Genomic DNA, 23,701 nt, shown 5'->3' with positions numbered 1-23,701 from the left:
GAGCTTGGTAGGAGTAATCATTCTATGCCTTGTTCGATCTGGCTTAGTGGGTGTCATGTTTGGGGAGGAAACAAATCTTAGTAATTTGTTTAAATGACTTTGAGAGATGAAACCTGTCCTAACTAAACAATGGCCTGAAGGTTGCTCTTAAGAACAAACTCCTCTTACTTTTTATATACCACAAACCAAAGTTTCTTACAGAATGTAATTTCCAAACTATTCGAAATGCACATTTTACACAGATACAGTCAGTGACTATATCTGTGACTCACTTGGAAACAAAATCTAAAAAATCTGAAGTGACACCTGAATGAGGAAAAATGACACACACTGTAAATACAGATAAACAATCTAATGATGACCAACTTTGCTGTAGATTCAATTAAAATATGATTTCACTATATTACAAGGAAGTAAGTAGGTTAATATTGGGTAATGTTATTTTTTTTCTGATTATTCACAAAAACCATCATTTGTTCCTTGCTTAGATATCTCTTCTTTCTTACAATGTTCAATTTTTCTATAACATTTTAAAAACCCTCTACTTCTCTTATCCACAAATATGGGTTTTTTATTAAAGGACCATTTACTTTTTCAATTGGTTCTTTATATTTGCATTTTCCTCTAAATTTAGACCCCTAATACAGTTGACAAAACAAATTCTTTTATTTGAATAGAAACATCTAAGTCCAGGTACAAATTTTTTAAAGAAAATTCACAGCATTATATCTTATAAAGATATGCTTGCACTGTGGGGGTTCTTTATTGACATAAAGTCAGAGGAGCATGGAAACTGTGAATACCCATGAGCACATCAAACAATGAAAACACCACAGTAAATGTGCAGTGTGAGAGAGGTTGAGAAACAGCAAGATGCTCATGTAAGCCCTGACAAGTGCTGTCAATAAGAACCAGAGATCACCTTTATTTTCAAGGTGAACTGCTACAAAAAAACTCCTGACAGGTTCTCCTGATTTGCCATGACTAATTATACTTACAGTAAAGGGTTTTGCAGTTCCCTTATCATCTTTACTTGAAATAATCTTGGCATTTTTTCTGGTTTCTCTCAAACGGTCAAGTGATGGAGGTTTTATAAATATAACAAATGGTTTAAACTCATATGTCCGCAAGTGTTTCACTGTCTGGGAAGAGGAAAGATTTTAATTAATTAGTTTATTTTGCACAATGGAATTTACTGTAATAAAAGAAACTCCCCATTGACCATAATAAACCCATAAAGCATTTCTAGGCAGTTATTTTTCATTTACTGCCATCCTGCTCTGCTGACCAGCATTGATTCATCTAAGGGGAATTTTCAGAAAGGTAAGAAAACTCTTTCTTCAGTGCCACTGGCAGTGAGAGGATGGAGGAGAAGAGCAGGTATTTAGTGGAGGAGAAAAAGTTCAACCATACACTGGCCACCTTTGGAGAAGAGATGCTCTGGCTGGGTTTAAACAAACTAGTCCAGCTCCTAGAAGCATTGTGGTTTTTAGGAGCAACAAAATTCCCAGTGGAGCTGTTCAGCAGGGTTGAAAGACAAGGTCAATGAACAAAAAATGGTTTAGAGAGGAATATTCTTAGCAATTATCCAGCCAACATCACATTTAGTGCGTTCCTTGACTCATGTCCATCCTGCATGGAAACCCTTGGCATGAACATTGTAGTGAAACATGTGAGAGAGAGTTGCTGGACTTGGTGATAACTCAAAACTATTCTGAAATTACAGTTTCAGAGACAATCTGTTGCCCAAACTAACAGAAAGATAAATGGAAATATAGGAGCATTCTGTAATTAAATCTTAAGTATTATGCTGCAGGGCTTCCAATTCCTTTATTTACTGGCTGTATATTTATCTCTTTCAGAGAGCCTTGCTTAGCTAAAGCGAGCAAGAAAAGCCACTCAACAGTCATTCAGTGTGGGATAAAGCACACCTTTTGAGAAATATTTTTTACCAGGATTCTAATATGCAATATGGGGAAGTACAAGAGTACAGAAGACATGCTTACTTACATGAGGCTGCACATCCAACAAACAAACTTTGTTTTTAGCTAGAACTGACCGAACAGAGTCTAAACTTGTTCCATAGTAGTTATTCTTATACTCGCCATACTCGATAAACCTGTGGCAGAAGGTAAAAACAACTGAAATAATTTCCATTTTCTCCAGAAAAAAAGCTTAGCAGTATGCTTTATAAGATTTAATTCAGAAGCAAAAATATTTTACTTTACATGAGAGTTCTACCGTGTTTTATAAAGGAAATGCTGTCAAGTACTTCAGCATGTCAATTTTAAGAAATCTTCTACTTTACTGCTTTCAAATCAGTAACACCTGCTTGTATTACAGTTAAAGAGAAAAAAGCACTGTAGTCCAACAGCCCACTAATGTTTTCCATCACCTCTTTTTCTGAACTAATGCAATGCAATAAAACAGTGGATAAGCTAAACAATAGAAACTACTGAAATTTCATTGCACACTACAGAATATCCAAATTCTGTGTCTCAGAAGAGGAGGAGTGATGACGGTGCTGGTGGAACCAAGGCGGCTGGTTATTTGCTATAAAAGTACAAGCACTATTTGCCAGAAAAGCAAAGCACAGTTTGAAGTTTCAATAAAACCCACAGCTTTGTGTCTAATACACTTTTGCCCTCTGAAACTGGGGCAGAATTTCAAGCTACAGAATTTTACAGGCTGCTGGAGAGCGCGATGCTACCATTGTCTCTTCATTTTAGTTTACTTTCTGGAGGGTGTACAGGCAGGGCCTTCACTGTAGATATCTAAATTCAAAAGCAGAGGAAGTGCCTGGCCTGAAAGAGAGCAGAACTATGCAAACATTGACTCAGGCACGTCTGCAGCCCCCTTCCCTAGAGCTGCAGTGCTTTAGTGCTATGACAGAAGATGCTGTATTAAAAAAATGCTCCCCCATCCCAAGCACCTCTAATTTCAGTGTCTCCTTGAGGAGCTGAGGTACTGAAACTACTTGTAAGCTTAGAAACTCTTGTGTTTACACATATTCCATAATTTTCCCCAGCTGCTTATATAACAACATGTAATTTTAACACATCCTCAAATCACTGCAAATTATATCCACTTTGACTTATTATCTAAAATAACAACCAGCCCCATTTTATAATAAACCATTGTTTTAACTGCAGTTCTAGTTAAAAATCTCTTCAACATACTTGTTATTCTGTACATCTGTCTCAAACAAGTGCTTGGAAATGAAAATGTATTCGACACCATCACTTTCTTGGCTTCTCCTTGGACGGGTAGTGTCTGCAGTTTCATCATATAAAAGAAAAAAAGGAAAATATGCACAAAACAATATAATGCAAACCAGTTCAGGAAAAGCTGAAAAGCACAGACCCTTTGTGCAATACTAAGCATAGCACTTCCCTCACTTCTCTGAAGCACATAAGGCTGCTCTGGATCTGGTAGGCAGCACACAAGCACATGACAGAATTGAGTTTTAAATGCATGCAGGAAAATCAGGAAAAAAACTATTGGACAAGTATCAGATTATCATTTTTTATTAACTAGTGGAAAAATCCAATAAAATGAGGACAGCTGAATAATAAAAGGAACAGCAGTCCATAACAATTACCCCAGCCTTGCCTCTTGTTAAACTTATTAGCATACGAGACCATAAAGGGAAACAAAGCACACCATCCTGATTTATAAAATGTTATGTTCATTAACAACTCTTGTAGCCATGGTATGTGAAGCATGGTAATAAAAAAATAGGGTGTGAACTTTATGTTTTAGTGCTTTTCTTTATCCTGTGACTAAAAATAGGAATTCCATTTTCTTTCAATAGCCTTGTATTATTTGCACTTCTTACTCTCCCCCAAGTTGGTATAGGGTTTTGCTTATAATATTTGAGGGGTTGTCATTTATGATTAATGAACCCATTAAAACATCCTGTTTTGAACAAGTTGAATATTACAGCATCATGCATTCTTCACCACATATGGACATACAAAACCTGCTTGCAGCAACAGAGACTTAAATGCCATTTGATCTATCACTCCTTTTAGGCAGACACAATGAGGAACATTTCCAAGACAGGAACCTCACTCTCCCTCCAAGTCCTGACTTACTGAATTTCAGGGAGAGGGATTCCTTTACATGTTTAACTTATAACCACAAATTTGGAAGAGAAAGGAGAGAAGGTAGCTTGATGAATACTGTCAACTTTTAGAGAAATATTTTTGGGCAAATGATTGCACATACTTCAATGTATTAAATATTTTGGGAACATCTAGATTTTTTTGTTATTGTTGCTTTCAATATCCAGTTGAAGCAAATATATGCAAAAGAAATGATTTGCCAAACTAAATGCATTAATTTTTCTACTTAGGAAATTCATTCATACATATATATACACTTCACAGAATATCTGCACTTGCAAAAAACCTGAGAGAGAATCTCCCAAATTCATAATGTTGGAGCCATATTTGTGAAGGTTCCCTATAGAAGGTACAAGTAGAAAGCAAACCAAGAAATCAAAGTCTAAAACTGTTGAGTTCTTCATATTAAAGAAAATCCAGTAAAGAATTGTAGAAGTTGGTATAACACAATGTTACTCAGTTTTATAAAAATCACACTACTTGGTCAGAAACAGGAAAGAGGAAAAAACTTCCCCAGGTCATCTCTTCTAAAGCTAATAAAAGGGATTTCATTAATTTATTCACTGGATTCAACTGTTTATAATAAATCTTCATTTTTCAGCCTAACAGATAAAGGCCAGTTTGCTGAATGCAAGCCTTGGTAACAGAGTACATTTCAGAGCTTTACAGCCAAATCCAGGGTGTTCTTCAGCTGAGTTTCATTTACTAAACCTCACTGACATCAATCATGCTAAACTTGTACTGAAAGTGTACTGCAATACCTCTGAGCCAAAAAGCTCTATCAGTTAAATCAATGCTATTTAATGCAGAACTGCAGCAGCACTTTTAAAAATAAGAAAAGCAATTTGGATGCCAAGCATGCATTTAGAGACCTAAACTTAAAAATACCTTAAAGGTAATACACAATAATAAAGGCTAATAATGCAATGATATCATTAGAGAATAGGAGTGCATTTTTACTTACGTGGCACTGTTACCCCGTAGTGCTGCGTGTCACTGATTAGCAATTTCCGTTTAAGTTCATTCAGTCCAACCCCTACAGGACCTGAAAGAAAAAAATTGTCCTGTTTCCCAACAGCCAGTTGTCTCTTGTCTCTTCAGGTGCAAGTATGCTCCAAGGTAAGGCTACATAGCCTCTAGCTGTGACATTACTGCCTTTTAGTCAGGGATTTGGAAACACCCATGGTTCCAGCCTCTCCTAGTATATACAGAGCTGACAAATTTCAGGGGATGCAGTTGGCAGTTACTCTGTTCTGACTTTATTACTGAGGAAATATCAGTGAAAATAAGTTGCCAGCAAAGCTGACTTTCTTTTCTGCAGCAATTACCCTCAGCATGCACCCACCTCCATCTCACCCCTGCTACAAACCCCTGCATGCCAACCTGCAACTTTCCAGAACCAAAAGCGGTTTTGGCTGTTTATTTTGCCAGAATACCCCCAGCTTGCAGACTAGAGGACCCCAGCTGGCATGTGCAAAGTGCCCCCAAAGTCTCTGCACTCTGTGTTTCAGCATGGCCTCACTCCCTCCTGCTGCTGCATCCCTCGCCTGCTCCAGATGCCCCTGGGGACAATTGCTGCCACCTTGCCATGCCCTGGGAGCTTTGCTCCTTCCAGCCCCTGCTGCAGGCAGGAACACTGCCCAGCTCCTGGCTGCCTGTAGCTGTCACCATCCACCTTTCGACTGCGTGAGGGTGGCACTGCATGGAGAGAGGAAGGAAGGGCAGTACTTGCCAGGTCACAACCCATTTGGGATGTTTGGGTTTCTTTCTTTGTTATTGATTTTCTTTTAAACTGTGCTTGTCTCCTGCCTGCTGTTTGAACTGGTCCAAAGCAAATGTTTCCTTCTTCATGCGACTGCCAAAGAGAGACCACTCTTGGAAGGAGGATGGCAGGAAGAAACAAAGACTGCATGGAATTTTTTTGACCTGTCTCCTCCACCTCCACTTGAGTAGCACTGCACTGGAAGCAACAGAGCAAGATGTTCCTCTTGGCTTTCGGGTTGTCCCTAATTCTTAGCTGTTTGCCAGTGGTGCTTTAGGTCTCCGTGAGGGCACTCTGTCCTGTGAGGTCTCAAAGGCTCCACAGGCACTCGCTGCCTGTCCCCAGGAGCCCTCCATGCCCTGCCTGCCCACTGTGGTGACAGGGCCATGGTGCTTGCTGTGTGTGAAGGGAGCTCAGCTCTGCATGTTCTTACATTTCTGACAGTGGAGAGCCTTCATTTCCACAGAGCCAGATCAACAGCAGAAGGCAAAGGAGAATGAGTCATTGGAACCATAGCCTAAATAATGCAAGGATAATACCTGTGGTTTTAAGGAAAATTCTTGCACATTTAGTAAAAGGGACACGTGTATATGGAGTGCTTCTTAACAAACACATTTTAAACATTGTAAAAATGTTCAAACCCTAATAAAAATTTCAATAAAACAGTGTTGTAACCACTACTTACTAGTGACAGTCCAAAAACACACCGATGCTTCAGTACCTTGCGGTACTGAAAAAATGTATCTGTGAAACAGGTATCTGTAAAAATGACATTACACCCTGTCTGGAGTTGAAACACTAATGATGAAAAGCAAGGGCTTGCTACTTTGCTGCTACCCCCAGACTATGGTTCTACTGTAGACTCTTAGAGTTTCTACATTTAAAGTTTCTATGTGTTCACATCAGTTAAACACACAACTACATTTCAAGTTCCATCTCTGACCTTCCTGTAAATTAATCTATCAGTATGTATAAATGTTTATTTAATATGGTGTACAGCAGCCTCTACTGGTGCATGTCTGCAGAGGACAGCAATGTGTTATGGAGATAATGGCATTACTTTTGTTATCATTTAAATTTTTTTCCTTTTTATAAGAGTTTAGCTCTTTAAGGCAAATATGGACTTTTATAGGAAAAGTAATTAAAACTCTTATATCCTAGCAAAGTAAACCAAACCAAATGGAATTCAGTTTTTAAAAATCATTCTATTACTTTTAAGCAAAAAATATTTTTTTTTTTTTGCTTAAAAGTAATAGAATGATTTTTAAATCACATCCACACAAATATTATTTCCTTAGTCTACATGCTGTCAAATCAACAGTATGCTTTTAGCTCTATTTATATATAACAAGTCCCAGCTTCACTTCCTGTGACACGTGCTTTGGAAACATCTTAACTCTGTTTCCAGATCACAACTTCATTACTACTGTGTCCCCTTCCAGATTAACATTTTAAAATAATCTTTAAATTAAACAACTGAAAGGTGTAGAGTCTTATTTTTCACTGCTGTCTTCACAGAGTTCTCATAACTGTAGCATATGGACACTGAAGTCTGATTCCAGCTCAGCAAAGCCATCCATTCATTATATAGATTTTTATACTATCTCTCCCAAGTTAATATACAGTTTCCTTCTAAATATTCTTTTTGTTTTCATGCAGCAGAGAAAGATGCCAGTTTCTAATAGTTATGAATCTGAACACAATTTGAACTCAAAAAGAGAATAAAGCGTCAGGATTTAAAAGGATAACCCTGATTCTTATACTCAAATAGAAGACATCCAGGATCCATGTCTGTAGTGTAGTTTTGGTTTACCATAAATCACCCCAGCAATATTTACAGTTGTGCTGACAGATTTAGAGATATTTTGCTTACTTTTTTAAAGGAACATTTGTGCTGCTTGCTGTTGCATGCTAAGTCATGTTAATGGTCAAATCCTGCACAAGTGGACTGCAGTGCCTACCTCACTTTATTGAGAAACATCTGCAGAATTAAACTACCAATCATTAAAACTTGCACTAAATTTTGTACGACTCAGACACATCTGAAGAAAACTGAAAAAACTAAGTTTAGGTCTTGGGAGGGTTGAGCCAACCAGCCATTCTACAGCCACAGACACATAATGAGCTCCTAATAGACTTCTGGAAAGAAAAGAAAGGGAGAGTGGTCCTTCAGAAAAGATTTTCTGAGTTAGATGACAATATTCCTGCTGGGATAACAAGAACCCAGTAGGAGACCTGCCCTGGGAGAGGCTCTGTGGCTCAGTTCCTAGTACACTACAATGCTATGACTGCACATGCATGTCTGACTGCAGCTCAGTGTGGTAGCAAAAGAGAACCTCATTATTTTGTGTTTCTGTACATTTTAACAAGCAGTGGGAGTTAGTTTGATATCTGCTGCTCACTGAAGTAGGATCAGTGAGTTCATACTGGTGTTCTCAAGGGCAAGGCTAGGCACTGTGTTACATCCTATGTATTTGTTCCTGAACCTTGCTGACCTTCCCATGCCTTCAGTCAGGAAGTTTTAAAGCAGATAGCAATTATAGGTCTCTTTCTTCATTGTTCAGTTAGTTGACTGGAATAGCATGGCCATGGTAGGCCATTTTCCTGCACTACTGCTGTAAATCAATTAAAACTCTGCAAGCCATTACTGAACATGCTAAAGCTAAGTCAGGAGAGGTGGAGAGTTAAACAGCCCTTTCATTTCATCCTCCTTTGCTCTGAAATAGACCTGGCCTCATCATAACTCCTTCATGATAAAACCAGAGGTGATGGATTAAAAAACCCAATATCTAAGCAATACAACAAATAGAGAGCTTTTTCAGTCCCAGATTCTTTTTCTTTTCAGTAGTGACCAGAAGCACATCTTTGTGGGAAGTACTGGCAGCACCATTCAGAGACAGAGGCTTTTCTGATCATGTCAGACACCAGTAACAACTTCTCCTTTATGGCTACATGCCTCTGTTCCTTGCTTCCACCACTGCCCACTTTGGACAGAAGCATCACCATGGGGGACCACAGCACCTGAAAGGCTCTGCACACCTCCAGTGATCACACTGCATGCACATAACAGTGTGTGCTCTTGGGGACAAGTGCTCATGGCTTGTTACTGACAACTTTGCTTTATCCTGCCCCTTCAGAAAGCTCTGACTTAGCTGAAACTATGCCAGATAAAGTTATTGCAGGTAGCACATTCATTCTAACTCTAAAGAAATAAAATTTATGCTACTCTGGCCCTTAAAATTCACCAGAGCAGAAGACATTGTGAACAGAGCTTTTCCCTCATTAATATAAATGAAAATTCTAGTGTCTAAATAATACAAGTCATATTAAAATATTCTACCTTTGTCTGATAGGGCTGTGAGGTATGTTATGCTTAGGATGCAGGCAATATTTGTGGTGGAAGACTTTAGGATTTCTTAGCAGCTTGGGAACAGTAAGTTACTAGAAGCAGACTGATGACATACTATTGGATAAATTTGTTTTTACCAGACTCATCACAATCCTAACAATTAAAAGCATACAAAAATATTTGTATCATTACTGCTTCAGATGATGTCATATTAGCCCCTAGGATTTGCAGAGCTTTATTCATGAACTTAGATTTGCAGGCAAGGTAAAATCTTGACAAACTGCTACATTGAGCTGAATCTGAGAGTAGTGTGTAACACACAACAGAGCACTGAAATTACTGTGTGTGCAATTCATGTTCTTTAAATTAGACTAGACCTATTCAAAATGAAGTCAAATTTGTTTTAAAGTTGTCAAACTCCCTCCTCCTAAAAGAAGGCAAAACCAAACCTAAATGTCCCCTTTTAAACAGTAAATAATATATTTAGACCTAGCTCAACACAACAGACATCTAGTGCTTCCACCAATTACAGCTATAAGTTAATTATATCTCCCTTTCTTTCCTAGTACTACTATACAAATTATAGTCGATGTATTATAAGGAATGCTGCTACTGGCACACAAAAAGCTTTTAAAATGTATTTGCTTCTACTATACCTGTATTGCTTAGCTCTGCTAGTTTTTTCCACATTTTGCCCAAGACATTTTTATGGTATTGGCCAGACTTAAGCTGCTCTTAATATCCAGAGAAAAAACATTAGAATTACTGAAGTCCGCAATAAATTTCTGAATTGCTTTTGTTACTGAAAAAGCACTCTTTCTTCATTTGATTTATTACAACAAAAATCAAATGGAATCTCTAGGCATTCCTTAGATCAGACATATGCAATTTGTTATAAAAAGTCTACTTATCACACTTTTGCACTACACTCTGTTGATGTAACTGTAAAATCAACTCAACCATGTTATTACTTGTTGTATATTACTCAAAATCTCACAGTGATCACACTAGTAGGTGGCTGATTTTTAGTGCTGGAGAGTGACAAAACTGTTTATTAAAAACTCAATTTAATGTTCCCTTGGATATGAGCTATATAAAAACACAGCTACTCAACAGTTCCTAACAGTCCCTGATAGAGGGTCATATTTCTCTGCTCTGCTGCTTTCAGAATGGAGGAAATTTTACTAATGAAGAACCAGCCTATGTGTTACTGTCAAGGAAACAATAATCAATGAGACATTTCTCACTCCTAGTGATGGTTACTTATTACTCATTGGTACTCCAATTGTTACCTTTGAAAAGGTTAAAATAATGCACTTTCTCTCTTTTTGGGAGACTAAAGCAAGGCATTTTGGTTATACAATAAATGCTGTGAGGAAGCCATGGCAGTGACAGATAATAGAAGAACAGAAAGCTGACTAAGAATAATATGTTGAGTCCTCTGAAGCTATGTTTGCATTCATCCTTGGACTACAGAGGTCCACATTGCATCCACCTTTATTACTAGTTGTCCATTTACTTTTTCTAATGCAGTAGGTGGTTTTGTTTCTTTCCGCTTTCATTGTCTGTCTTCATTGACCTCAGGTATTTATTCTGTTCTTTTGGGGTTTTTTCCCCACAAAGATATATTGATTGATCACTAAGAGTAGAATATCAACATACTTCTTTTGAGTTTTAGTACAGCTTGACTGCCACATTCAGACTTGTAACCATGGTAGCTGTATTTTAATGTCATCTCCCCTTGGTTTAGGAAAGCTCTGAACACGATCTCCTAAAGCATCCTTATATCCAAGTTGTTGAGATATCCTGTTGCCCTGGTTTGAAAAGTGGGCTACAGACAGGTGGAAAAATGGAGCATGTTCAAAGGGAAGGGGTTATTGGTCTGTTCTCTATGACTCATTATAAGGGGACTTCCCTGGGACACACTCTGTTTCACATCCATACCAATGACACAGACTGGGCCCTTACAAAGCTTGCTCGTGGCAAGATGAGTGATACAAGTGACTTGCTCAAGGGCAGGACTTCCATCCAGAGAGCTCCAGGCACAGGCTGGCAGAACTTAGTGAAATTTGATGAGGACAAAGTTCTGCATTACAGGCTGGGCACTGACTGGCTGGATGACAAGGGCCTTGGGGCACAGGTGGGCAGAGCTAAGCACGAGTCCCCAGCGCTCGCTGGCAGCAGTGAAGGGTAACAGGAGACTGGGCTGGACCAGCAAGAGCCTGGCCCATGGACAGAGGGGAATGATTCTTCCCCTTCACTCAGCACTTGTCAGTCCCTTGTGAGGAATACTCTGTTCACAACAAGCCCTGCACTAAAATACTGTTGGATAAACTGGATCAAAGATATCAGAGGGCCTTGAAGATGGTCAGGAGCTGAACCACATGACCTGCAAGAGAGACTGAGGGAACTGGGCTTGCCTGGCCTGGGGAAGAGATGTCCTGGAGGGACCCACCAGCACCCTTCTGACACTCACTGAAAAGATGGAAACCACCTCTTTACTGAGGTGTGAGATAAGACAGGGAAAACATGATGGGAATACAGGTTCCTAAAGCTGCTGCCATCAGCAACCTGCTCAGAACCTGGTGTTGATCTCACTCAGTGGGAGGCTGGACCAGATGAATTCCTGAGATCCTTTCCAATCTAAATGACTTTCTGGTAAGCATTGTGCTAATCAGCATTGTGCTAATCAGCAGGTCTCTGTTTTACCAGGTCAAAAATAAATAAAACAACTTACCAACCAAAACAACAAGTCTGTATTTCTCATTAGGTTGTCGTCTATATTTTGCAACTTCTTCATAGGTTGGGATATCTGCTGTATCATACTGGTCACTCTTCTTGCACTCATACATGGACTTGTTTGTTTTTTTATCTTTTCTGCTAAGACGAAAGCTTCTTCTAAAACCAGCTGCAGTAAGAACAGGGTTTTTTCAAAGTAAGAAAATAAGTCTTCTTAAAACATTTGACAACAGTCTCTTCCAAACATTCATGGATTGGAGCATGGAATAAAATGTGTATTATATGTTTAATAAGCCAGGTCATTAGAATGACATTTCCCATGTTTTTAAACTATATCAGGTACCTATTTAAACTGCAAAATTAAGATTACCAATAAAACAGAACCTTTGCAACAACAAACTGCAAAATATAATTGCTATTAAAATTGTTAATAAATTGTTAATATATTTATTTAGGCAATTTGAGTATCTTATAAATTGATATAAATACACAAGGCAATTCATGCAAGCTGGAGTCTCATACTACATCTAATGCACGTCTATTAAATCACTATGGCACACAGACATCAAATACAACATAGGATAGAAACACATCTGGTAGTTGAAAGGGTTAATGAGAATAACTCCTGGAACAATTCTCTTGTGCTTAGCTCCATGCTGATATATTTAAAAACTGCATTAAACCTTTCCTGAGTTCATTTAATAGTCAATCCAAGCACTCACAATTAAATTACAATTAGAAACATCTTAGACAATACAGTATCCATATTATGAAATTAAAAGTTAATATTGCTATTAATCTATATTTATAATTGCATCAACTGTGTGATATCTATTGTGCCTTCTAGAGAAGACTTGAAATTTCACATAGCTTTTAAGTACTCTCAAAGGAGAGAATCATTGGCATTTTCAAACAGAACAGCACAAAAACCTGTTTTACACTACATGTTAAAAACTAATTTTGTCCTCTGTTAATGACAACCTTAGAGTTTTTCAAATAAATCCTTTATATTGCATTACATTAAATTTTACTGGTATCTCTACAACACCGCTTTTGTTCTATAAGAAAGTACAGGAAAGACTGTGAAGACTGCAAAGCTAATCTCACTGTCTGGTGGTAGTAGAGTAAACACAAGCTATACTTTAAATACTAGAAAAGTTGTTGGTGTTTTTCCCCAGAGCACTTCATGGGACAGTAAGTGGTGACCCCAGATTTTCAGCAAAATGTTCTCATATTCTTATAACAGCACGTATGTTTAGGTGTTTGAGAAGTAGTCATATTATAATTTCTTCTTCAAAGGTAATACTGTGCAAGTTCAAGATCCAGTTCTGCAAATATTTAGCACCCGATCTGAAGAGAAATGCTACAAGGCTTAGTTATAGGCTTAGCACTTTGCACACCTACAGTTTCATTGAGTATAAATTGTCACAGAACCTGGACCACAGAGGATGTTAACCAAGTTAGTTAATTGATATGAACCCCTATACCTATGGGAATCTACAACACAAGCACACACACAAAAGGTGAAGAAAAATTTCTTTGAGAATACCATGATGTCAACCCATTTATATTCAAAATATGAATAAGTAAACTGAAAATCTATGACAAAGGAGAAGAACTAGCACCCACAGAAAGGGCAGATGATATTTTTAAGAAGTACAACATAGTCCAGACTAAGTAGGAGGTGGGCTGACATAGAAAAAGATGAAATTATGAGATATGAAAACATAATAAAATAGACTGGGTTACGTTATTTTATTATTGAAATAATGCTGACATTGAAGTGAATGCTGTCAGAAACAGAAATGCTTTATTGGAGAGCTGACACCCCCACAAGAGGGCCTGGGAGATCTTGCCTGCCCTATGGTGAAGTCCATCACAACACAAGGATGTTCTCTTGATCACAGCTATGCCTAAGTGTACAGACAGCTATATAAAGAAAGGTTAAAAGTAGCTTTAGCAATACAGACTACAGATACATGAAGTGAGTTACAAGTTCCCTGAGGCCTCATCTAAAATGCTCCTGATTAAAAAAACCCAAACACCAAAAAAAATGTTGCCCAAACCCTGAAAATTATTCTGTTTGTTGCATTTTTTTTCCTTTATAATCATTTTATGGAAAAACAAAAAAGAGAGAAAAAATAAAGAATAATTCTTCACCATTGACTACTAAATGGTTTACAAAATTAAGAGCTTTGTTACAAGATCAAGAATCCATGTATCTGGAAAAGGTAAAAAAGTAAGAATAATGATCAAATGAAGCTATGCCAGTGGTTTCCATTCCAGTTTGGTGTTAACCTTACAATCAACAACAGCTCCATGCCCTTGATTAACTGTTTCAAAATGCCACTAGAACATCTTCTCAACCTCCACTTAAATGGTGAACTGTGCAATCTTTAGGAAAAGTATTTTTTCTGCAAAATCTTCCTATTAATTCAATCCCCACTTTTAGGTTTTGGTAAGAACATTTGTAACTTGTTCCTCTTTTCTCCAACCAATTTATTCAGATCTCATTAGCAAACTATCAGGTGATAGATTATTCAAGAATTTTAATTTCTTTCACTCCTTGAAAAAAGGAGAAAATCTTTAAGCTCTGTCTTCAGGCTGATTTGTCCCTTGTCACTTTTACTTTTACAGGCTCCACAGGAAACATAATAAAGACTCAGGTGATATGATTCCATTGCTAACATGCATTTCCTTGAAAAAAATATTTGATATTTCTGCCCCTGAAACTCATTGGTAAAATGAAAATAGTAATATTGTCCTGTGTATTAAGAAAGCTCAACAAGAAGTTCAAAAAGAACTTAGACACTACTAATTAATCTTAACACTACTAATTAAAAAGAACAAATGTGAAAAAAACATAGAAACCAGAGTAAGGCTGACCTCTCTGTAGTGTGCTGGTGAAGATGCTCTGTAAAACTGCTGACTATTAAAAGTTTGTGGCATGCTGTTTGCTTCACCACTTTATGACTATTTTCAATTTGAAAGTTTGAATTTTAAACTGTTCCTCAAAGTCCATCTGAATAGCCTGCACAGAATCTCAGCAAAGTTTGCTTTAAATAGCATTCAAACCCAAGGAAAACATAGAGTTCCAAGAGGAAAGATGTTTCAAATAAATCCAAGACTTCTATGATACTGCTGCTGCCTTCCTGAAAGCATCTTCATCTCTCATCATCTGCCATATATGTCCTCTCATGTATGGCAAAAGTTTACTGTGACCTAGAAGCTGTTTTACAGAAATGCTAATAAATATTTCCTATTGAATGTCTGCATTTGTAATTGCATTTTACGTTTTATGTTATGGGAACTATGACTGCACAAAAATACTAAGCTGAACTGAAACAATGCTGTACTTTGAAGGAATAAAAACATTTGTGAAAAGGCAAAAGATATTCTACTAATGTTTACAGTTTTGAAAACATAATTCATATATTTAAATTAACAATAGAGCATCATTACAGTGATGATTACTACAGAGAACCAAACCCAATACTAATATCCAGCAGAAAAGGTTTCTATAAAATGATTCATGTTAAAAGTAAATTTCTATAAAGAACAAAAGGAAAATGCATTGCTTGCCTAGAATATTTGATAATATAAACCTTGATGAATATGAAAGGAGCTGCAGACTACTCTGTCTGTGGAATATGGGTATCAGCAGAGATTAACCTTAGTTGCCAAGTATGCAGACTATAAAATAAAAGGGGAAAATTCTATCACTAAAGCGACATAATCTCCTGAACACTGAGAAGCTTGCACCAGCTCACTGGTTACAGCTACACGTCTAGGAGCTTACTGAACATGCAAACCCATAAACTGCTGCTGGAATGTAACAGATTTGGTGAAATAAGAGCAGGCTCTGGAAAGAAAATATTAAGAACAAATGTTCTCAAACTACTGATGTCTTTAAAACTTATACTTTTCAATATGAAATAAAAAATCATTACTAATAAACTTACTTCAGACCCAACAAGCAAAGAGAAATCACTTAGATCTCTGAGAATAAAAAAAAAACCTTAGCAGAAAAATTTGATTATTCTTTTAACCATTAGCAGCGTACACTTCTTCATCTCAGAACAACATCCTTCCACTTACACAGAGAAATCCACTGGGGTCTCACACAGAATCCAAACTGAAAACACACAATGTGTGAACCTGCCTGCCTTGCAATATTTTAAAAGGATGATAATGCAAATTGTTGTGCTTATTTACATTTAATGACATAATTCTGAAGAAGTAGATTGCAACTATGTTGTGTAAATTTCAGTCCAAATATACTAATAAAACCAGAAAGTTAATTTCTCAAATTCAGACAGACTACACTAACAGGAAATAACAACATATAAATTCATGCATGCTTCATAAATTCACAAGGAAGACTCCAGAATGCTATAAAGCACTTACATGAGCTTTTGTTACTTTTCATTCACTAAAATCAGTGCTTAAGTAAGTGTTTAAATTACATAAGTTCTTCACTGAATTTAATTTCATCTTAGAGTAAACAACTTCTATTTAATTGTAAATGCATTTAAGAGCACCCATTGTATTCATATTACTGACAAAAGTAAGCTTGGTACCATGGTCATTATCTAGGTTTGTATGAAAATAATATTTTTACTAGATATTTCTGGATATTATTTTTCCCCCAAAATATTGGTATTCTTTTTACATTGGCCTGTATACTGAGGATTTCTATTGTTACACAGGAACTGCACAGAGCAGACTTCTTACACTGTTTTCTTCTGGACTGATTCCCAGCTTGCACATTTAGACAGGGTTAGTAAAAATTTAGATTATGTCTGGATTTTAAAGACGAAATTGAGAATAGTAAACAGATGATATTCATCTATATTTATGTATGTTCATAAAGGTTCAAGCAATGTAACCAGAATTTAAGCTTGGCAAAGGCAAACTCCTAACATTTTCCTCAGCAATTCCTCAGGAAATTACAGCAGAAACATATGATACCATACTGTGGCTTAAATATTAGAATTCGGTGAAAAATCATAAAACTTATCTGAGTCACTTTAGAGGAGAGGGTTCAAATTAATAGCAGTATAGCCTTGGACATAAAAGATTTGTTCCAAAATGGTTCAGAGATTCTGTCTTCTGAAGACTCTCCTCCTGTGCTCCTCATGACTACCTTGCATGTGTGTGAAGTACAAATCCTTTCAGAGAGGGTCGGGTGTTCAGAGAGCAATCTGGTTCACGGATTGAAGTGCCAGAGCCCTATATATGGTTTGTGAAACAAGGAGACACTGGAGTACATGAGACAGTCTGAATTACAAATCACTGTGTCCTGTTACTGCATGCAAAAGAATGGTAACATCAACTGTCAAAAGCCTACCTGCTTGTTCTTATTATAGGAAAGTTTTAAATGAATGATTCTTAGTGAAGAGTTCCAAGGAATCTCTAATTTCTAAACCAAAAAGCTACTTATTTTATTCACAATCAGTGAAAATACCTGTGTCCTTACCCCAAAACCAGTCCTAACATTAGTTTTTCTGCCTTCTGACTCTCCTCTCTGACATCTCACTCCAAAACCACACACCCAGCATGAGATGGCTGAAGGTACCACTTCTGGACTGCTGACAACATTCCATGACATGGAAGCTCTCAAAAAAGAAACCATTGCCTGAACTGTACTTAGTAATTCTGAATAATTTTTGTAAAGTTTTGCCTAAGTAAACTACAATGCATCTTGATATTTTGTTCTTTTCCTCTGGGACAACAATCTTCTTCCTCAAGAGGCCTCCTTCCTAAAATGGCCATGTCTTTTTGGTAATTATGGACTAAAAAGTTTCAGTGAAAAAGGCTACAGTACTAGAAAAGGTGGATTTTGTTTTGTTACCTTCATTCTCAAATAAAGCAGCAGCCTACTAAGGTCTGATTGCAAAGCCATGATAGTCTCACCCTAAGAATTCATGCAATATACATACATACAGAAAGAAAATACTGGGTGGGAGGTGGTATTGTTCATATTTCAAAGAAATTATTTGATGAGGAAAATTAATTTCATCTGGAATCACATCCAAATTATCATTTTCCAAACATCCCAAATATTTCAATACAATTACAATTCAACATGAACTTAGTTGATTACTTAACAAAGGTAAGAAGTGCATTTTCAGCATGATCAGATCCTCACAAGTTCCACAAGCACAGAATGGAATTATACCACACTGAGGTTTTCTAAACAGGTCAGAGTTCTTTCAATTATATACTTTTCTGCACCTGATGTAGTTTATATACCACATTTAAAACAACTCCAATTTACAGTCTACAGTTTCAGTGAGCCCACTGGCTTGGAAATACTAAAGTACTTTGACAAGTTTCTCCCCACTTCTCTTGTAGTAGGAGGATGAAAGTCTTGGGAAAAGGGCTGGTTGCCACAAAATCTGCTCCAGCCAGCCTTCAGCTGGCAGGAATTCTGGACAGTTTCAACTAAAATATTTTTACACAGGTTTCAAAATGGCACAAATTAAAAAGTTGAAACATATCATGGAACATTCACCTTTTTTAAATGTTACTTTTGTTCGAAATTTGGAATCTTGAAAATGAAGCCAAAGGACTCTTGCCCCTCCTCTTCCCCGTTCCCCGCAATGATACATTGAGCTCAGAGCAGCTTTAAAGCTAAATTTAAGCTACTGAGTTATTATGACTGATATTTTGTAATGTGGAAAAAGAATTGGTGCCTGCAAATTTGCTCTGTATTCTTACTGAATCCTCCAAAATGGTTAGATAGACATGTACAAAGAAAAAACGCGTAGACAAAACTTGAAAAAACCTTGAGAGTGTCTTTAAATAATTTTTCATGATACAGTAACCTTTTTGCTTCATTAAACATGTAGCTTGCTTCATGTACTTTAAAAATTTTGACTTAAAGATCAAACCAGTATTTTATTAGCCTATGTTTAACCAGGTAAAGGCATACTCTATATAAACCCTTTATGTCAAATCCAATGAGCCATGTTTAAAACCTTAATATTCATGCATTTGTCATGCAGAGTAAGGACATTTGTATGCAGATTACCCCCAAAAGCAAAGTGGACACAGTAGCTCCAGGGAAAAGAAGCTGAAAGAAAGGAACAAAATTGTCTTTTGTAACCAATTGCTCACCTAGATAGGATCCACTGTTGTGACCAGCACATTCAGCATCTTCTGGACGAAGGGTAAAAGCATACAGAATAAGAGCCAAGAAATAAAGCAGAAAAGTTAGAAGCCCAGCAAAAAATACAGAAGAAATTATTTTTAAAATGACAACTGTACAAAGCACAGCATTAAAAAGCCTTCAGTAAGCCATTTTCTTAAAAACATAAAACAATCTTTATTGTTTTATATTTTAGCTGGAGATATTCTTGGACTTTGCAGCATGCACACTGATCTTTTTACCTTTTCAAGCAAAAGTTGTGATGACAACAAACATTCTAAAAAAAATTCTAACACTGTATTATTCATGTTTTATCAGTTAATAGAAAATATGCCACTTAAAAGAAAGCAAAATTATTTGATGTAAATCAAGCTTTTTTGTAAACTATACATTATCAAACTTTAGCTTTATGTTTTGGCTCACTGGATTAGACAGAAAGGTTTTTGATCAAAAACACATCTCTCATTTAATATAAAATAGCTATAATGTATATTTTTACATGCCAGAGGCCCTTTGATCAAAAATATGAGCTACAATTTCTAATGCTTTTATAAACAAAAGTTTCTTAAGTTAAAAAAAAAAAAAAAAAAAAAAACAACAAACCAAACAAAAAACCACAAGAGATCAGCTGCTATTACTTTAACATATGCTGCAAACATAACAGTAACCAGCTACAGTCAGAGGGAAACTCAAAAGGAAAACAGTAAGGATGACACCACACAGATGAACCTTCTACCATCCCAGAGAAATAGTCTGTCAGTATTAGTTAGAAGCTCAGGACCTCTCATGGCCATATAATCAACTCAGAACCATCTCTCTCCATCCCAGCCCACCCAAGTGCTGCCAGTATTATTCTATCATACTGCTTTTCTATACATATCTTGCAGAAGTTCAAGAGAGAGAGAAAGCAATTTAAAACAACAGTTCCAATTACTGATCATTCAATGAAGCAACTAGGAATATTCTGGTATTTTTATCTACTTTAAAACACGATTCAATGTATTTGGTGGCAATATAAAAACATCACATGTATAACATCTAGAAACACTGGACTATATTCAATTTAATTCTAAACACATGTTCTCTAAATAAAATTATTGGGCTATTCAGGGAAACTTTTATACATGTACCTTCAATTTCCTCTGAGAAGCACAAAGGAGAAATAGGAAAGGAAATCATTAAATGGAGTGAAAACATAACTTAAGAAAGAAAAGTTAAATCGAAGAAGAAAAATGCACCTACCACACTCAACCGCTTCCTCATCTTAGAACAGCCAAAAAGACAAAGTATTATTGTTTAATACTTCATAAATAGGAAAAAAATCAGGTATGTAAGCTACTCTCAAATTCTCTTGACAGCACCTATTATATTGAGGCATATACCAACATACCAGTAGTGAGTTTAACTACACTCAGAAAAGGATGTAAAAAATTGAAGGCATTGAAATGCTATGTGCACTTTAAATTCCCGTATGTGATTCTTCCACTATTCATTTGGTAGAAATGACCTTACCCCACTGTCATGGAAGATCTCTTTGGTATTAAATGCAAAGTTTGTTAGTTCCAATTTATCAGTCTTAACCTAGAATTTCTAAGAATCATTACCAGGAACATATCTCAGTATTTTTCTGCACTTACAGTAAGAGCTGGGATGGCCCTTTGTGATGGATTTTGAAAAGGTTTTTTGGTTGTGGTTTTTTTTCCTATTTTTGTTTTTGAATGCTTACAATTGCAGCTGAAAACAAGCTGAAAGATTCACATACTCTTGTTTTCTTTGACATTATCCTAATATAATAGATATACATAAGACTTTCTCCTTACCTATAGTATATCAATAAACTTGTGCTGCCTTGATAGTAGAGAACATACATTTTTGTAATCATCTTTGGGGTTATACAGAAAAGCAAGATAAATACAATGAATTTTTGTTTACAAAGATATTATATACTAAGGTTAAGATTTATAGAAAGATTTAGCAATCTACCTCTCATTCAAATTTCCTTTAGAATGTGGATAAACAGGGCTAATATGTAATTGTTTCAAAGACTTTCTACGAAACATGTATTTTCTCTGTGAAAAATTATTCAAGAGCTATTTTACAATCTTTTATGCATAACTAATGTACAAAACAAAGGCTAGGTCAAAATTGTCCAGCATATATGACCACATGGAAGAGCTTTTAATTTCATGTCATGAAATGGACATAAGAGTCTCTCGTGCCACAGGAAAAATACTGTTTTGAACAATCATTTCTTGGTACCATTTTTCTTGAGGACTTACATTTTAAAATATTACTTTGGAAGACCTTTCTGAATCTTTAAATAAAGTTTATTTCTATGGTCAAGGCGACCATATGGTTTAAGTTGCTGGGAAGTCCTCTAAGGTGAACACTCCTTGGTTGACCCCATCTCGTGCCTTAAAAGAGTGTAGACAGTTTTGTGAGTTGAAGGTGAAAGCATTGGATGCATTTTTCTCTCTTGAGCTTAAAAGCTCCCAATTCTTGACAAATGGCTTAAAGCTGTATCTAGAATGGCAGGCTGGCTTCCAGGTACTAACTGTCATCTCCTTCTCTGTGATGTATGACAAATTTTTCTGTATTTCTATGACTTTTAATAGACTGCAGTGTATCTCCTGAAAACAAGTCACTAATGCTCAACACCAATTCACAGAAATAGATCTTAAAAGTTTCTTGAATTGAACAAAGTTTTCTGACTTAACTAATGAGTGTGCATTTTAAAACACTGTTTGCTATTTTAACACTGGCAGCAGTTAAGCCCTCATTTATGAACATGAAAACCCAGACCAGGAGCAAAGGAGGTCGGTATGCACACAGGGACAGAGGTGTGTACTCGCTCAACCCTGACCACTGCAGACCTCTCAGGAGTCCTGCAGGTGTGGTACGTGGTGGAGTTACAGCATCAGGGCTGAGAACACTGAAAGGAATCCAGGCTTCTGGGCTACCCTGCCAGTGAAGGGAACATGCTTATCCATAAATGAAAGACATTAGGATTCCCAGGTGAGCCAGCTGAACCCAGAAAGCACAAGCCAAAACATCTACAAGTGAGGTTTAATGCTGATAAAGGCATTCTGGACTTCCTGTGTTTTGTTAAAAATCTTCCTTCTTAATACTGCTCTTAACTTTCTTGGGCTACTCTTAAGGTTGAAAATAACAGTCTGTAATGAAAAGATCTTGGAAATCACTGGGTTTTCATAGCCTAATGCAGCTATAAACAGTCATCATCATGTAGCTCCCAGTTTGAACTTGACAAGGACCTTTAGCAGCACTATTGCCTGTCCCTAGTAAAGTCAGAGGTTACTTGCCAGGGAACTTTGTATTGTGATTTACTACTAAATACAGCTCTGTGCATCTGAAGCAGCTGTATGCATGAACCAAGTGTGTGCCCAAAGTTCCAGAGTTTTGAGACATGAAAAACTGGGGCAAATACAGTTTCACTAAATGGAAGTGGGCTGAGAAAGGAAAGATCTTCAGCTGAAAGGGACAAGTTAAAGACTAAAATAGGTCAAAGCCTAAAGAGGAGAAAATCTGATGGGAAGTAGGAAAACAAAAGCAGTGAGAAAATGAATAAAAACCCCAAACCCAAACCATAAGGCAACATGGAACAAATAAAACACTGAGAAAAGAAGAAATACAATCAATTAAATGTATTGTGGTAAGAAAGGAGAGGAAGTTCCAAAGAAAATAGTCGTGAAACAGGTTTATGAAATGACAACAAAGCTGTAACAAGACAAATGGGAAAAAAGAAATAGGAAACACAAGCACAAGGAAGCTTAGGTGGTTTTATTCATTTTAGAAAGATTTCAGCATAGCCAATAATGCTAAACTATAACAATGAAAACCAGTATCATATACACTGCATTTTTGTATGTATTTTAACTGAAATGTAATCAAAATTTGGTTTTTGGGGGCCTCACCTAAATTATACTACTTAGGAAGCTCAAAACCAGGGCCACTTCCAGGAACATTCTTAACTCTTTGGAACAGCCCAGCATCAGATTAAGATTTTTTGCTTTTGTTGACTTTCTTAAAAATATTTCCACCAAGCAATTTTACTTAAATGTTTCTCAGTCTAAAATTTGATCCAGCAGCTCTGTTCTAGTTTCTTATCACAAACAAGTTGCATTATGCCTTAAGCTATACTTTACTTTAGCAAGCAAGAAATTGTGATGTACAACAGTCAGCATTACAGTGAATATATTAAACACTCTTGATTTTTTAGTGATGAATAGCCCCACATAGTAATCAACATTTCTACTGTTTTGCAGGGTTTTATGCTCCGGAGTTTTGTAGATTGAATGATAAATTATGTTCATTCAATAGGAAATTTAAGATGATCAAATTTAATTCTCTTATAAAACAATCAGATAACAGTATCTCTATGAAGATAATTTGGAAAATGAAGAAGGATAGCCTTGCAGTGAAGGACAGATCCATTTCCAGTTCTGTCTCATGTGAACTTGACTGAAATGTCATCCAGCTTCAGGTTTTCTTAATTTCTCTGTGGTAGCAGGAAGTTAAGATTTGTAAGGACAGGAGACTTCTGAACAAAAATG

General features: G+C 36.6%; 1 protein-coding gene across 5 annotated transcripts in view; it reads right to left on the bottom strand.

Moving 5' to 3' along the window:
• MPP7 (MAGUK p55 scaffold protein 7) overlaps positions 1-23,701 on the bottom strand; it is a 146,456-nt gene that overhangs the window by 3,549 nt on the left and 119,206 nt on the right. For 3 of the 5 annotated variants that reach the window (XM_063149276.1, XM_063149269.1, XM_063149274.1), the window contains 6 exons: positions 19,100-19,138; positions 11,976-12,146; positions 5,092-5,172; positions 3,180-3,273; positions 2,011-2,119; positions 999-1,142 (listed from right to left, as the gene is read on the bottom strand). In XM_063149276.1, coding sequence (XP_063005346.1) covers positions 999-1,142; positions 2,011-2,119; positions 3,180-3,273; positions 5,092-5,172; positions 11,976-12,146; positions 19,100-19,138 — 638 coding nt within the window. The remainder of the gene's footprint in view (positions 1-998; positions 1,143-2,010; positions 2,120-3,179; positions 3,274-5,091; positions 5,173-11,975; positions 12,147-19,099; positions 19,139-23,701) is intronic. The other 2 variants (XM_063149285.1, XM_063149295.1) reach the window with 2 other exon arrangements.

The sequence above is a fragment of the Melospiza melodia genome, chromosome 1 (genome assembly GCF_035770615.1).
Source record: "Melospiza melodia melodia isolate bMelMel2 chromosome 1, bMelMel2.pri, whole genome shotgun sequence".
Lineage (NCBI taxonomy): Eukaryota > Metazoa > Chordata > Aves > Passeriformes > Passerellidae > Melospiza > Melospiza melodia.
Note: the sequence above shows the minus strand (reverse complement) of the source record. Positions and strands in the feature narration are given on the sequence as shown.